Here is a 14,622-nt window from a genome sequence, read left to right as displayed (position 1 = left end):
TACTTTACCCGGGGTACGTACCTTCGCTAGATCAGGTTATAATAAAACCATAGAACCACTCTAAGGTTTATCCCTTGGAAACAGCTAACCTATACTAATCTATAGGACCCGGTTCACCACAATAACTATACTCTAAATACTATTATAAAGTTATAATACTATGAGGTTTCAATAATAATTCAATATGTTATTTGGAATCATTTATATAATAATCCACTATTTCAGTAGCATTTGGAATCATTTAAACAAGGATTCTTTATAATAATCCACTATATATTAGTAACCCTCTGTTACGACCTGACCCGAAGTACGTACCTCTTAGGTAAACTATAAGAAAGACAGCCAATTATAAGGAAAGCCTCACGGACTTACTAAAATATATATACTATAGCGTATAAGCCTTAAAACCAAGGTCGCAGGCTCACCAAGTACAAAAAGACTTCACTAATAATATATTGAAACAATATGGGATATATAGTGATACAAGATGTTTTCTGGAACTCCGGAGTATAATATTCTAATTGTTACAGCCACGGTGACGTTTGTAGATGAATGTAAATCCCTGTAGTAATATCCGCAAGCTTTTTGAAATCGTCCATTAAATCCCCAATCCTGCAACAGCGTGTGCAATAAGAGTACTGGTTCTTCATTCACTGCCACTCGTCTCAGGATCAGATTTGGCTTGCATCCGTGCTCCTAAACTTGCTGCTTCTTGCGCGTACTTGCATTTCAGTCTCAATGTCTGGCCAAACTTGAGCATAACAAATGGGAACGGCAAGCATGCAAGCGTCAGGAAAGCAGGTATTGTGCTTGCCCAGTGTATGCCTAGATTATCATACATCTGGTCTGTGAACAGCGGGAATGCCACGCCAAAAAATGCCCTAAGCATTGCCGAAGCCCCAAGTACCGATGCGGCATATATGGTGTACGAGTCAATCAAGTAGTTGAGGCATGATAGAAAGACCAGAACGCAACCGAAGCCAAACGGAGCAGAAAGAGTAATGCTAACGGCCCAGTGTATACTTGGCGAATTAGTCCACGCAAAAGCGAAGAGGCCGACGGGTAAAGCAACGGCACCAACAGCTCCTTGGGGTAACCTGGACTCGGGCGTCGCCGACTGGCCGAGTCTCTTATATCGGTTGTCGTCGATGATGGCATATATAAGTCCAATTATCATGCCACAGATAAGGCCTAAAAATGCCAAACCTCCTAGGCCTTCACTCCACCCCCGGCCGCGTTGGTAGACAATTGGTAATGCAGGCATAAACATGTATATTGTCCCGTATATTATCGCCAGATAAGTGGCGGCAATTAACACGATTGGCTCGCGAAAAAGAAGAGTCCAGGGTCGCAACAGAGCTTTGCGAAAGAGTTCAGACGATGCAACTGTGCCATGCTGCTGCTGCATGACGCTTTTATATGACTTCCCCGTTTCTTTAGCAAGACGTTCTGCTCTTTCACGTAAAATCACTGGTCCATATGTCTCCGGGACAAGAATCGAACCGGCAATCCAGACGATGCCAATGAAGATGCTGCACACGCCTTGCACCCATCTCCAACCGACGTTCATGGAAATAAAGCCGCCTATGATAGGTCCTAAAACAGGCCCCATGAATGGCGCTGCGCAGAAAAAGATCATCGCCAGCCCCCGTTGTGCCGCCGGGAACATATCAGCAATGACTCCGCCTGAGTTTGTCAATGGCGATGCGCCAATCATCCCAGTAAGAAACCTGAAGACTAAGAGCTGGGTCATGGACCTTGCCCCAGCTGTAGCAGCCACAAAAGCTACCACGCAGGTATGCGTAGTGATGAAGAGAATTCTCCTTCCGTACAGCTCCGAAAGGGGTGCCCACAAGGCTGGCCCGATAGCAAACCCGAGTACATATAGAGATATCCCCAGAGCAAAAAGCTCTGAGCTGCAATGAAATTGCTTAACGATTTCGTTTGCCGAGCCAGAGTAGGCGGAGGACGTGAGCGTAATCGCAAATACTGAGGCGGTCACAATGAATATGATGACCCATTTCTTGGTGGATGAGAAGTTCATGGGGTTTCCCGGGTCTCCATTGCGGAACTCAACAATAAACGGATCAGAAGATGTGCCCGTTCCATCGTAGATAGTTGCTGTTGTAGGATTTTCTTTGCTTGGTTGTTCAAAGCCTAGCATTGTCATGGTTACTTTGGCCGGGCCTATTATTTCGAGGGTTGCAACAAGATTCTGAGAGGAGAATCACGCACATGACAATGGCTTCATGCAAATGATAATGGCTGCATATGCACATGGAAGCAGCTGCATGCATGAAAATGGATGCAGGATATATATAAGAAATCCTGTAAGGCGGTTCCCCCCATAGTCCTAGGTTTCAGTGTCTTGATTCAATACTCCTCTTTGAGCTCGGGAGCGTTCCGAGTATTACTTGTGGATTACCGGAAGCTCTTTTGATTGGCCATTCTCTCTACACCCTCATCAGCATCTCCCTGTTTACGTAGGAACAGCAGGGAATTCGGGCTCGTACATGCTTCCCGCTTTCGAAGAAGAATCACTGTTTTGTAGTCTGCTTGGTCATAGCGGAGACTTTTTTCACGCATCTACTCCGTACCACGCAATGCTATCATGATTCCGGCCCACATCATGATAACTCATTAGGCGCAAGCATAAGTCCGTTCGCCGATGACAGATAAGCATGTGCCAAAGACTCGCTTGTCCATCTACTATTGATTGTAGGTTCTAGAAAAATCTAATCCCACATATGCGGCCCTCTAACCTTCATCAGTTGCGACGTAGCTGTCGCCTTGCTGGATTCCAAATCGTTCCACTCCCTTCGAAACCCTAAGCATTACCCTGCAATCATTGCAGAAAGACTTAAGAAGCTTAGATAGAAGTTCTACAGCAAATCTATCAAGTTTAAAAAAATTTCAACTGGCTGGAAATGAATTAAACCAAGTTTCATCGGGCTCATCAAAGAGAAAGCTATCGTTGTGAAAGCCAAATTCCAGAAATGTGTCATGGAATTGGGTATCCGATAGCTCTTCCATAAAACCACTGTGCTCTGGAGGATGGCGCATATGCGAGGCTTTTCTCGCCAAAGATTGGAACAGTGCTGTATACTGTGGTATATAGAGGCTGAGATGCTCATGCTTCTTGAAAACTGAGAGAGTTTGTTGCCAGCTGTCCGATACTGCCTCTGTGAAAAGACTCGTGGATTGCATCGCTGCGAGTAGAATAGTTCCCGCCATATGGAGGTAGAAAATCCGAGACCACCAAGGTATACTGTAAGCAGATTCATTGACGCTGCAATTTTTGTCAAGTAATGCTACCATCCTTTGGGCGTTCAAAATACATTGAAAGGCGCCGTATTGTATCATATGGCCCATGTAAGATGACTCAAATTGAGCATCAGCAGCGACGGGCGCGTTATTCTGCATGAAGCAGCACCGAGCAACCATTGGTCTGAACAACAAGATTCGAGCATGCAATAGCCTAGAGGTGTCAAAAAGCATGAGCTATGTGAAGAGAACATGACAGACGAAAAGTGTTCATGTAAAGCTTACCGAAGTTGGAGGCTAAGCCTCTTCATTTTCGTTTCATTATCATCGCCTTCTTCGGATGGAATCCCTTTCAGCCTGACCTTCTCCCATTGGTTCAAGCAAGCCTCATGTTGCAGGACTGAGTTACAGTAGGATTCCTTCTTTTGACAAGACCCGTGTGGGCCGAACCTTTCAGCCAGGCCACCACCAACAGGAGTTTGTGCTATAATACTATGATGAACAATTTCATGCAGTTCCAGTGTGTGGATCAAATCATCACGAAAGGGGGGACTCCTGCGAGCGGTATGTTGACTAACTAAGGACATCATCGCCGTGCGACCCTGCACCCACGAAACTGACCTTGAACGCCCATATTAGAAACACGCCAAATAGGATAGAAAAATGAGTTTTACCTACATGTCGGCAAATACACAGCAGTTCCATAGATGCTGCCGCCAATGAGCCAGATCACTCGATATGCCAGCCTCCGAAGCTTTCGGGAGATGAATACCAAGGCTCTGGGCAATTCGTATTGCCGATCCAACTGCCATCCATGCTTGATGTGAATTGTTCGTGCACTGAAGATATCGGCTCATTAGTAAGAGGCATTCCACAACCTCTAACGACGGTGGCTCCCATAAAACGGATTCAGGGCGGAGTAAGTTCCAAGCTCTCTCAAAATAGGTGCCCGCCACCTCATTCCTCTCCGCAGCTGCGATAGATTCCTGAACCTGAATGGCAAAAGCGAAGACGATATTCAATGTGGAAATGAAGACTCGCTCATCTATCTCTAGATCTCTTCCCTCAAATAGCATTTCATATGACCGACACAAGCGTTTCTCATCGACCATGTAGTCAACGGGTTGTATGCACCGCCAGAATATACTCAGTAAATGATCTGCCTGTCGACGTGGTGGTAGGACTTTATCCGCCTGCCCGTCACCCGGCCGTCGACCAGGTAAGCGCAATTCGAATAAAGGAGCATCTGACATTGGCATCGCAATGGATGATCCACTAGAAACCCCCCCATACTTGGCATCAATAGCAGCTTTTACCTCTCCAGCGAATGTTCCAGGACTACCGCTGTATCCAATTCCGGGAATTGACTGCACAGGCTCTTGGTGTAAGACACTAGAGACAGCCTTATAAATGCACTCATTTCTCTTTTTCTTGCAATTGCTACAGGCTAAGCCGAGGTCGGCATCTGCACACGCGTCGGGCTAGGTAGACATCAGGAAGACAAGACATACCTGGGCGCATTCCGTCGCATTTCACTTTTCTAGAGCGACACAATTCACATGCATTGCCATTCCCGATTTTGAGCTTTTTCTTGGATGGCACGTCTGGCCCCGGAGATTCCGAATATGTGTCCATGGGTTTCGGATGCGTTCCTACGCCGAGGCCAATAGGAGATAATCGAATACAAGGTCAATGCTATGACCGGTGCGAATGAATGAGGTCTTTGGTCATTAAATCCGATTACACGAAGAAGACAGGAAGAAATGGGTGTATATCGAAATGGAAGGATGATATCGGCAAGTTGGAGTGCGCAGGAAATGCCCAAGTGGCAACATTACCTGGTAGAAGGCGACAACCAATTACATGTCGTTCCGACAGTCCACCTTTATCAGCTGTAGATCGGAACATGTTCCGACACTCAGTATTCGACAGCTTGGAATAAGAACTTGGGCACAAGCGTACACAGTATAGCACAACGCAGTGGCCGACATTGAGCATAAATATGCAATACAGCATTAAGCATTCTATTTTTAGTCTAAATAAATAGTTTCATCCATCATCCAAAAAATTCTATTAAAGCCCAGTCCGAAGAATACCTCACAAGTCTCCTTTTGCTTTGTAATATTCTGTTTATTAAGTAGACCACCCTGTCTTTTGAAGAAGTTTTTTGGGGGGGTATAAGGCAGCCGAGAACTGACTTGAACCCATTCGTTCTAGCTCTGAGCAAACTTTGATCTGGCACGGAGCCTCTTGCCAAAGATATAAATGGCCGTTGTACCGAAAATGCCCATCACACTGAGTCCGGCGAGAACCGTCACGCCCTTATCAACACCCAGGTTGATGAAGAGAGGCCTTGCAAAGACAACAGCACCGCCAGCGATACCAGATCTCCAAATACTGTTGCTAGCGAATAGAGAAGCGGCGTACTTAGGATAAGACAGCGGGATATAGATGAATAGAGATTGCATCGTCCAGAAGTGTCCAAAACAGAAAATACCCACTCCAATGAGAGGCACCACCCAATGAATGCTAGGATTGGCTGTCCATGCAAAGATAAATAGGCCGATTGGCAACAAAAAGGATCCAATAATGGCCGGAACAAGTCGGTGTTCTTGTTCTCGGAAGCCACGCTTAATATTATCGGGAACCATATAGAACTGCAGATACGCGAAATAGGCGGCAAGACCGATAATGACGCCGACAAGACATGACAAGAAGGTAAGACCAGTCTGTCCAAGATTGAATCCATACATTACTGGAAAGACGAGAGGAAAGACCTCGAAAAATGTATAGAAGACGCCGTAGAAGTAACCCGTGTAAACATTGACGAAGAAAATGGATGGATCCTTCAGCATAATCTCCATAGGCTTGACCAAGGCATCAAAGAGGACTGCAGATGTGCTCATATGGCGCTGATCAATCTCGCTCTGCGACTGAAGTCTCGAGTCGCCGGTCAGCTTGCGAAGACGGCGTGCACGTCTCAACAGGATGGTAGGCGCCGAAGTCTCGGGCATGAAAAGCAATAGGAAGACAAGCGCAAGAGAAGACATCCACACAATTTCCCACATGGGCCATCTCCAACCTTTGGCTTGCGCTGCGAAGCCTCCAATCACTGGTCCGATGGCAGGGCCAGCCCACGCAGAGAACACCCACCAAGAAAGGCCAAAGGGGATGTACATGAGAGAGAACATGTCGCCGACTGTGGCACCGCCATTAGCCAAGGCTGGGCTGCCGAAAAAGCCAAGCCAAAATCGCAGGGCCAAAAGTCCACCAAAGCTATCGACGACGGCTTCTGGGAATGACAAAACCCAGTAAACAATATACGTCAAGTAGTAAATATGATTCCGCCCGATGCTCGGGATCTCAGATAAAGGCGAGAAAAGGAGATCGCCTATGCCATATGCGAGGACATAGAGCCCAAGACCAAGGGTAGAAGCGACAGGACTGACATGAAACGCACGCTGGATTCCCTCCTCAGCGGTGGCGTAGATGGGCCCAGCGCAGTACACTGTCCATGTGTAAAAGCAGAGAACAAACAGGACGAAGTAGCGTTTGAGTAGAGACCAATTCTGAGGATTGGCTGGGTCATCTGTTGTATACCAATCGACAAGAACAACGCCATCAGCAGTCTTCTGAGGACTGATCACAATAGATTTGGTACGTTGCAATGCGAGTTCTCTTTCGGCTTCTAGTCGCTTGTTGCTGTATGGGGCGGTATGGACGCTAGTAGTCGTCCTTGCTCGTCCGAGATGCTCTACATCATCACCCTCATGACCAATTGATTCAGAGCTTTCGGAATTTGCCCCTTCGCCAGATTCAGACAGTACTGCGTCCAAATTTCGATGCTCATCATGTTTCTCGCTTGGATTCAGCTGGGCGATATATTCATTGGGTAATTTAAAGCTCTCTTCCTCTTCTGGGTATTTGAGAATTCTGTTTCGCGTAATCAGGCGAAGTAGCTGGCCTATGGGCGCTTCTCTAATGAGATCTCGCATCTTAGTTACCAAATCGGGAATGAAACGCGGCAAAAGTGATTGAGTCAATAACGAAAAGGCCTGCAGCTGCTGGCGAGCCAGGCGAGAGAACCAATAAGAGTTGAAAGGATTCCGTAGGTATGTATAATTGTGGGATGGTGTTTATATCAGGAGTTCTCTTTGTTTGTTGTGATTTTTATGAAGTACGGGGTGAATTGAGTTTTTGTCTGACATCAAACAAAATGGACTGGAGAGTCTCGATACTAAATACTTTAACGCTTGTCATGGTAGCCTGTAACAGAATGATTTTGGTATATAGAAAATGAAAACTGCCATGTGTCTTACAAAGGAAGATTACTGTGCAATTATTATCAAGCCCAAGCCCCTTGGCCTTCTTCATTCTGTCTTCACTAATTACAAAGCAGCATGCTAACCTAGAAAAGTAATTTGCTGATGTTTTGATTTCCTGGTTCCAGCAGATCTCAGCTCATGGGCCAAGGGCAAACGCTCCCAGAAACTTTAATCCAGAGGCCACTACGCTATTCGCCCGGCCACGTATTATGATATCAGCCCAGATTTGTGACTTTTGAGCTGAGAAATTCGATTGCGCTGCCAGGCACGGAAGATGTGGTGATGCGGAAGCTATGCCCGAATTTGATAGTTCCAATCTAGATCTTCCCTTATTCAGCATATTCGGTTTCAGGTTAGTGAGATTTTCTGTCGAGATGCCATTCGTTCTACTTTGCCTATAACGGACATACGATCCGCACTTTGCGTCGCCGCCAGCAGTTCCTTGCATCTTCTCGTGTACCTTTTTTTCCAACTACGCCCTGATGTCGGCACATCCGGATGTTAGCTAATGAGACAGCTGCCGAGATTGCGGCAGAACTCGATGCCATCTGCGCTGTAGATACGTAGCAAATGGCTTGTAATATGACGAATTATGACAATTATGGTCGCTGGTGTACTCATGCTGCTCAGGGCAGTCCCGCGGTTGACACGGAAAAGCCTGAACCCAGTTACCCGGCCTGTAACGTCTCTGAGTATTTCTGCAAACCCTGGCCAATAATATTGATGAATGGCCATTGCACATTATGCATAAAGAGACGTGCCCAAAGCCTTGAGACTGCCAGGCCAAGTGTACGTGGCCGCGAGATGTCGACGTCTGTGCCAATATCCGCCTTGTCAATGTCCAAGTAAGATATTGCTTCTTGTACAATGGCGTTGACCCAGCGGAGGATACGGTTCTCATTTTCTTTCCCACATCGATCTCAGCCAAGATGCTACTTCAATGTGAGGAAAGGGTAGCTTACCCGACAATGATTGAGTATCATGAAGTTCGGATAATGAACATAACCATTTACTTAAAAAGACCGCGCATTCGAGACTGGATAGGCAATGGCGGACACTCCAGAAAAATGCTTGACTACGCGCAACACTGTCAATTCCAAGCCGAACGGGGATGCTCAGCGCATGTGTAGAGTATATTAGGGCGGGGATCAAGAAACGACCCCGCGATGGGGATGGTGCTTTCCAGATACCAGCGGCGATTAGCAATGGATTTCGGGTCTCGAGTGCTCGGTGAGGGCCTAAATTCATGCATGCACGAATATAGGCAAGGCCAAGGAGGGCACTGGATGTAAACGGAATTGGCCCATTCTCGTTTGATGGATCGAGGCTTGATTCCGGCGCTTGTTTCCAGACCAGAGTCCATGATCGAAGTGCCCGTCTGTGCATGGCATAAGCACTCTATTACACGCGTGATCTTGGAAGATTCTTCTCTTTATACTTACTCAATCTTGTTCAATTCTTCATCTGGCAAAGCCGTCGAGTAATCCAGTGCGGAGAGAGATAGCTCCCGTATCAGATGTATTCTTTGAAGGAGCCCATGGAGAAGTATGTAATTTCCAAGCGGTGCAGGCGTGGGGTCAATGTGGGCGTTGCTCCCTGAATTTGTAAGAAGGCGGGACAAGGCATCTTGGTAATGAAGCTGCTCTGCCTTTACATCGCGCCGTGCGGCTTGCCACTGAACAGCAGTTTGAGCATTCCATTCTCTTGTCGAGCAGGGCAAGCGAAGGTAAATCTCATTACTCCGTAGTGCCGGGTAAACGTTATATGCGATGCTGTGAACATGGATGAATGTGAATGAGACAAGCTTTGTTCTTCGAACAGACTCTTGCTCTGACCATTCAGCCCACGATAAATCTGCTGAGCTTGGATTATTTTCAACGGTTTCTCGTAGCCCCGCCTCTCTAAGGCAGTGAACAAGTAAACTTTGGAGGCTAAGTGCTTCATGAAGCAGCTCTGAATCTTCCCAAGTAGCATAGCCCATCAGGATCAATAAACAGCGGATTGTATCCATTTCTTTGTAAGGTGTAGAATTCGCATGCTCCGAATTTGAAGACACCACAGTGGAGAAATGAGAGCCAGAAGGCTGCTGAATGAGTCGACTGCCCAAATTCAGAGGTGATAACATTAATTCTGCCCTTTGGCTGACCGCGATTTCCCTTTGGGACAGATTTGCTAAAATAATTGCTTTCGAAGTGCGGAAGAGAGTCCTTGAGTTTCGATGCTCAAAACAATACTGAGCACCTGTAGCGCATATGGCTAAGATGAGTTCAATGGGGCAATTGCCCGGTCGGAAAGTTGGAGCATGAAGGAACTGAAGATGAGAATGGAATCCTCCAAAGAAAGATTTGATGTATCTAGTGAGAGTATGTCTAGAGGGCAAGACAAAATCTGGGATAATGTCATGATACTTTTCTAGACAGGCATTGAAACGTGCTCGAATATCGGAGTCCACTCTCATGGAATATGTCTTGAAGTTGGAATCATGAGGATCTGCAAAGCAACAAATGTCAGTCTCGCCTCTGGAAAACTGATCATGTAACAGAATGAGACTAAATCGAAGAGGGAAGAGTGGAGGTGGTCGTTAATGTAGCGATTAGGCTGCTGGGAGTTTAACCTGTATCTGATATAGAGGTCAGAGGATGGTCGCCTTGTGGTACTGAAGGAGGCCATGAGCCAAAAGGAGAACCAGGGCAGGATTCATCGTTCGTCGAGCGCAAGTTATTTGATTCCCTCTTGTCATGACTCTCAGCGTCAACCCCATTGGTATTGACTTCATGCGTGAAGTCGGGTGGTGTCCACTCTGCCGGAAGTCCTATGCTGTCAAGGAAGCTAGCAAATTCCTGAAAGTGATGACCATCATCATTGAAGAAATTGAAGGTTGCCTCTATAAGATAATTAGTATCAATGTCGCTTGACTAAAAAGGAGCTCTTACCTGGACTCAAAGGCGTATCCCCACTATGTCGAGGCATAGACTGCCCATATTGTTGATCAGCCCCTGTCCCATCGGACACAGAAGGAACCGGCCTCGTGATTCGTGATAATGTGCTCAAATCCCCATCGGAAAGGTTCTGGTAAATTGTCTCACTCTGCTCCCTCTGGGGCCATTGGGACCCAATACCCTCATTAGAGTTAGGTGCAGTCCAACGCGATACTGAAACGCCTGCTACACTTCGTGTCTCTGTAAATGATTGCGCAACAGCATCACCCGTCGAGTCTTCGTAATCGACAGATTTTTGTACCCCTTGGTGAGAGCTGTTGTGTCCATGAGAAAGCCGCTCATGTCGAGTGAGCAGGTCACGGCGTGCGAAAGCGGTACCACACTGACAGACGTATGGCTTATCCTTGGTGTCTGAAAGAGGAAGTTAGCTGTGATGGTATACAGGGCAGTGAAGTCGATATTGTAACAGGGAGTAAAATTCCTTACGAGTGCGAATATGGCGCTGAAGGTGTTCGGCGCGTTTGAAGCTCCGTGTGCAATATACACAGAGGTTTCTCTTTGCTGTTGGTGGGCGGTGGCCATGGACTCGGCGACCCTCGTTGGAGTTGTGACTGGAGTCTGGAGATGGCATTATGGGATGCTTTGTGGAGAATCATGGAGAAGCATGGAGAGGGGTTTAGTGACTCTCCAACTGTAGGAATGTGAAACCTGAGAACGAACTTCGTCCTCTGGCTTGCGCTTTGGAGCTACCCGATCCGCGGTGGAGGCAAATGAGCCTTAGGCTCATACTCTACTAGCCTCAGGCGGCTACTTGAGATAATCTGCAACTAGAGTTGGAGACGGTCGACACATGCACAGTGCGGCACTTGCAGATTACTGTCGTCTGCAAATAAGAAGTATGGCTTGCCTATCTCCTGTATGCTAAATGAATGGAATGGTTACAGATAGAATGAAAGCCCGTTTTGCGCAGCTCATCTCATCTTCTTCTCAGTAGAAGTACTCTATTGCCTAAGATAAAGTTTTGCAGCCCTGTTCTCAGTGACCATGGATCTTGGGCGATTTCCAGGGGTGGCGGTAATTACAGGCGCTGGTGGCCATGGTAAGCCCCTCCCACCTTTGATGATGAAGCAATGGATCCTAGCAATTGACAAGACGGTCCTCGTCCCAGGAATCGGGGCCGCAACGGCTCAGGCTTTCGCGATATCAGGCTGTACGAAGATAGCTATTACCGATATTAACGAGGCGGGGCTTCTAGAAACACAGGAGAGCATTAATCGTGTGCATCCCGGCGTCAGGCTTTTCGCCAGGGCCGGTGATATTGCGGATGAATCCTTTGTTGAATCATTCATGGACAATGTCTTACAGGAGTTTGGCCGCATCGACTATGCTGTTAACTGCGCCGGAATACTTAGCTCCCCTCTTCGTTCTACCGAACTTTCCCTTGAAGAGTTTGACCGGATTAATCAGGTCAATTATAGAGGCTGCTGGCTAAGCTCGAGGGCACAGCTGAAGCGCATGATCAAGCAAGAGCCGATACATATAGTGGAGCAGAATCCGTATAAACCGGCCTCCATTTCAAACCGGCCATCTGAAAGAGGAGCGATTGTCAATGTTGCAAGTCAGCTTGGTATCGTGGGGCGCCACGCTGCGCGTGAGTTTTCCCGTCCTTATTTATCCTCGATCTTGTCTTGTTCTCTTCTCTTCATCACTCTCTGCATTGTCCAGAACTGACGAATTGGTTGACCATTTCTAGCGGCATATTGCGCTTCTAAATCAGCTGTGATTGGCATGACTCGTTGTGACGCCATCGACTATTCAGCAGATGGAATCCGAGTTAACTGCATATGCCCCGGAGTGATACAAACCCCAATGACGACTCATAGCGAAGAGGTTAAGCAACGCCTTCAGCCAGCCATTGAGATGGCACCTATGAAGCGGATGGGACAGCCAGAAGAAGTGGCAGATGCAATCTTATTCCTTTGCTCAAGTCAAGCATCTTTTATTCAAGGTCATGCGTTGGTCGTTGACGGTGGGTATGTTATTATCTGAGTATCCTCAATGGAGGCTTACCGGGGAGTGTGGAGATGTCAATGGTACACTGGCTTGCAATAGTGACCGTATATATTTTCATAGTCTTAGTAGCAATATTGGCAAGATGTTATACTAATATACAGAATCATCTACTCTAGTTCAAAACCTCTTTCTTCCAATCGAATGCTCTCTCCCATGCATATCCAGCACGAAGGACTTTGTCTTCCTTCCAAAGTCCACCAACAATCTGCATGCCAACTGGCAGCTTCAGATGATGCTCATCATTCGATGGCGCGAAACCAACAGGAATAGTCATAGCTGGGTGACCAGTGACGTTGAACACCGCAGTATTTATGGTGATACCCATGCTAGGTTTGAGAGCTTCCATCGGTGATCCCTTCTCGCCATGTCTGGGTGCCACAATCGGCGCCGTGGGCATGAGAAGCACATCATATTGCTCAAATAATTTCTGGTATGCATCTCGAAGCTGTCGTCCCTGGTTGGTCGCTTTACCATAAAGACCCGGAAAACGGTCTGCAAGATATAGCCCGTTAATAATAACATTCTTCGTGGCTGCAAATCCCCTTCTGAAGCTCTCAGTAGTCCAGGGGAGCCTACATTGCTCCAACTCAGTAAGATACAAGCCTCTCCTCCCGTGTTGATGTCCAAGAAGATTTTGCGATCCCGCAATGCGCTGCTGAATCGTCCAAAGTCCTGGGCCGCGTAGGTGATCAGGTATCGACACCTCATCAACTGTCGCACCAAGACTCTTAAATTTGTAGGCCGCCTCAAAGACTACTTGCCTAACTCTTTGGTCTACAATAGGGTGGTTGAAACCTTCCGTAAGGATGCCGATTTTGAAGCCGTCCAATGAGCCATGCTGTGCTTGCATGGACGCAGCATAGGTCGTTAGGCCGTATGTCGGCGCACCCAAAGATCGATCATCAATTCCGTCATATCCGCTTATTGAGTCAAGGCAAAGTGCTACATCCAGCACGCTCTTAGCAATGGGACCAGCGTGATCATCAATTGCATCGCCACTGCTAATGCCCGTGTACGGTACAAATCCATGCGTCGGCTTGAACCCAACACCTGCGACTCCATATTAGACAACCAAATCAGCAAAATCCGAGGGTGTTTGAGCACTAACATCCGCAAAAGGCTGAAGGAATTCGGATGCTACCACCTTGATCGGTGCCGATCGCAATGTCTGCAAGGCCGCCGCCAACGATTGCAGCGCCTCCAGACGTGCTCCCTCCAGCCGAGTATCCAATAGCAAAGGGATTATGAACTGTACCCTGGGCGCTTGTAAATGAAGATGTTGAATGACACATGTTTTCGCAAGTAGTTGTTCCAACCACATTTGCGCCAGCATCAAGCACTCTCGTGACAACAGTTGCGTCCGTGGTGGGCGTCCAAGGTGGGAAAATATCAGTCCCGTATAGCTGTGGGACATCAGCGACTGCAATGACATCTTTGAGACAGACAGTCTTGCCGCTTAGAAAGCCAGCTTCAGTGGTGCCTCGTATGAGAAATTTGTGTGCCCAGGCGTGTCCGAAAACTTGCTCCTCTTTAGATGGGCGATGTATATCTTCCCTTGGATAAAGGGCTCTGTCTGGAACAGGTTGGTAGTCTGGTAGTTGTTGGATCTCCTCTGCACATTCATGAACAGCTGCAAGCAGCGCGTGGAAATCATTCTCTTCTTCCGGGTCAAGAGAGACACCTATTTGATCCAAGACTTTCTGGACATCTTGTTTCTGCACTGGGTTGTCCCTTGTGCTAGTTAGATCAGGGATGGTCGGAGTTTTGTAAGACATGTTCTACTTACTGAGAGATAGCTGTGAAAAGGACTGACATACTGGCTCTGCGTTTGGGCAAACTGATACAGGTACCCGCGGAGATAACGAAGCTATAAGCAAGATCACAATTACGTGCGTAAGACCGCCGTATACAGCTATCCTGTAACCATGAACGACGCAAAGTTGGAGGGGAACCCTGCAAGGCAGAATTAAATAGCACAACTTTATTACTTACATCTACCTCTCTTTCTTTGTCACGCCGAT

General features: G+C 47.2%; 6 protein-coding genes across 6 annotated transcripts; 1 reads left to right on the top strand and 5 right to left on the bottom strand.

Moving 5' to 3' along the window:
• Nucleotides 1-439: 439 nt before the first annotated feature.
• M431DRAFT_463245 (hypothetical protein) lies at nucleotides 440-2,338 on the bottom strand. Its single transcript, XM_024915375.1, has one exon. The coding sequence runs from the start codon at nucleotides 2,168-2,170 to the stop codon at nucleotides 647-649; it is 1,524 nt and encodes a 507-aa protein (XP_024773191.1). The 5' UTR covers nucleotides 2,171-2,338; the 3' UTR covers nucleotides 440-646.
• Nucleotides 2,339-2,913: 575 nt separating this feature from the next.
• M431DRAFT_119370 (hypothetical protein) lies at nucleotides 2,914-5,030 on the bottom strand (the record flags this gene model as incomplete). Its single annotated transcript, XM_024912073.1, has 4 exons — nucleotides 4,776-5,030; nucleotides 3,943-4,711; nucleotides 3,550-3,885; nucleotides 2,914-3,478 (listed from the first exon to the last, which is right to left on the bottom strand). Exons 1-4 carry the CDS (start codon nucleotides 4,897-4,899, stop codon nucleotides 2,914-2,916), a joined length of 1,794 nt encoding a protein of 597 aa, XP_024773190.1. The 5' UTR covers nucleotides 4,900-5,030.
• A 287-nt stretch (nucleotides 5,031-5,317) lies between these two features.
• On the bottom strand, nucleotides 5,318-7,524 carry M431DRAFT_556789 (hypothetical protein; the record flags this gene model as incomplete). Its single annotated transcript, XM_024921460.1, has 2 exons — nucleotides 5,318-7,252; nucleotides 7,518-7,524. The coding sequence occupies 2 exons, from the start codon at nucleotides 7,522-7,524 to the stop codon at nucleotides 5,478-5,480; spliced, it is 1,782 nt and encodes a 593-aa protein (XP_024773189.1). The 3' UTR covers nucleotides 5,318-5,477.
• A 733-nt stretch (nucleotides 7,525-8,257) lies between these two features.
• On the bottom strand, nucleotides 8,258-11,159 carry M431DRAFT_88728 (hypothetical protein; the record flags this gene model as incomplete). Its single annotated transcript, XM_024923946.1, has 6 exons — nucleotides 8,258-8,493; nucleotides 8,552-8,967; nucleotides 9,032-10,079; nucleotides 10,204-10,473; nucleotides 10,523-10,939; nucleotides 11,015-11,159. The coding sequence occupies 6 exons, from the start codon at nucleotides 11,157-11,159 to the stop codon at nucleotides 8,258-8,260; spliced, it is 2,532 nt and encodes an 843-aa protein (XP_024773188.1).
• Nucleotides 11,160-11,493: 334 nt separating this feature from the next.
• Nucleotides 11,494-12,704, top strand: M431DRAFT_119365 (hypothetical protein). Its single transcript, XM_024912072.1, has 3 exons — nucleotides 11,494-11,627; nucleotides 11,697-12,179; nucleotides 12,282-12,704. Exons 1-3 carry the CDS (start codon nucleotides 11,573-11,575, stop codon nucleotides 12,575-12,577), a joined length of 834 nt encoding a protein of 277 aa, XP_024773187.1. The 5' UTR covers nucleotides 11,494-11,572; the 3' UTR covers nucleotides 12,578-12,704.
• Nucleotides 12,635-14,505, bottom strand: M431DRAFT_509759 (hypothetical protein). Its single transcript, XM_024919352.1, has 3 exons — nucleotides 14,388-14,505; nucleotides 13,710-14,332; nucleotides 12,635-13,651 (listed from the first exon to the last, which is right to left on the bottom strand). The coding sequence occupies exons 1-3, from the start codon at nucleotides 14,414-14,416 to the stop codon at nucleotides 12,714-12,716; spliced, it is 1,590 nt and encodes a 529-aa protein (XP_024773186.1). The 5' UTR covers nucleotides 14,417-14,505; the 3' UTR covers nucleotides 12,635-12,713.
• Between the last annotated feature and the right edge of the window lie 117 nt (nucleotides 14,506-14,622).

This window comes from Trichoderma harzianum (assembly GCF_003025095.1).
Source record: "Trichoderma harzianum CBS 226.95 unplaced genomic scaffold M431scaffold_8, whole genome shotgun sequence".
Lineage (NCBI taxonomy): Eukaryota > Fungi > Ascomycota > Sordariomycetes > Hypocreales > Hypocreaceae > Trichoderma > Trichoderma harzianum.
Note: the sequence above shows the minus strand (reverse complement) of the source record. Positions and strands in the feature narration are given on the sequence as shown.

Excerpts from the sequence above, each read along its gene's own strand:
- M431DRAFT_509759 (XM_024919352.1), bottom strand. The coding sequence starts at position 14,416 with ATGTCAGTCCTTTTCACAGCTATCTCTCA. Across the intron at positions 14,333-14,387 it reads CTTTTCACAGCTATCTCTCA|GGACAACCCAGTGCAGAAAC; the intron begins GTAAGTAGAACA and ends AACTAGCACAAG. Across the intron at positions 13,652-13,709 it reads TCCTTCAGCCTTTTGCGGAT|GTGTTGGGTTCAAGCCGACG; the intron begins GTTAGTGCTCAA and ends ATGGAGTCGCAG.
- M431DRAFT_119365 (XM_024912072.1), top strand. The coding sequence starts at position 11,573 with ATGGATCTTGGGCGATTTCCAGGGGTGGCGGTAATTACAGGCGCTGGT. Across the intron at positions 11,628-11,696 it reads TACAGGCGCTGGTGGCCATG|GAATCGGGGCCGCAACGGCT; the intron begins GTAAGCCCCTCC and ends TCCTCGTCCCAG. Across the intron at positions 12,180-12,281 it reads CGTGGGGCGCCACGCTGCGC|CGGCATATTGCGCTTCTAAA; the intron begins GTGAGTTTTCCC and ends GACCATTTCTAG.
- M431DRAFT_463245 (XM_024915375.1), bottom strand. The coding sequence starts at position 2,170 with ATGACAATGCTAGGCTTTGAACAACCAAGCAAAGAAAATCCTACAACA.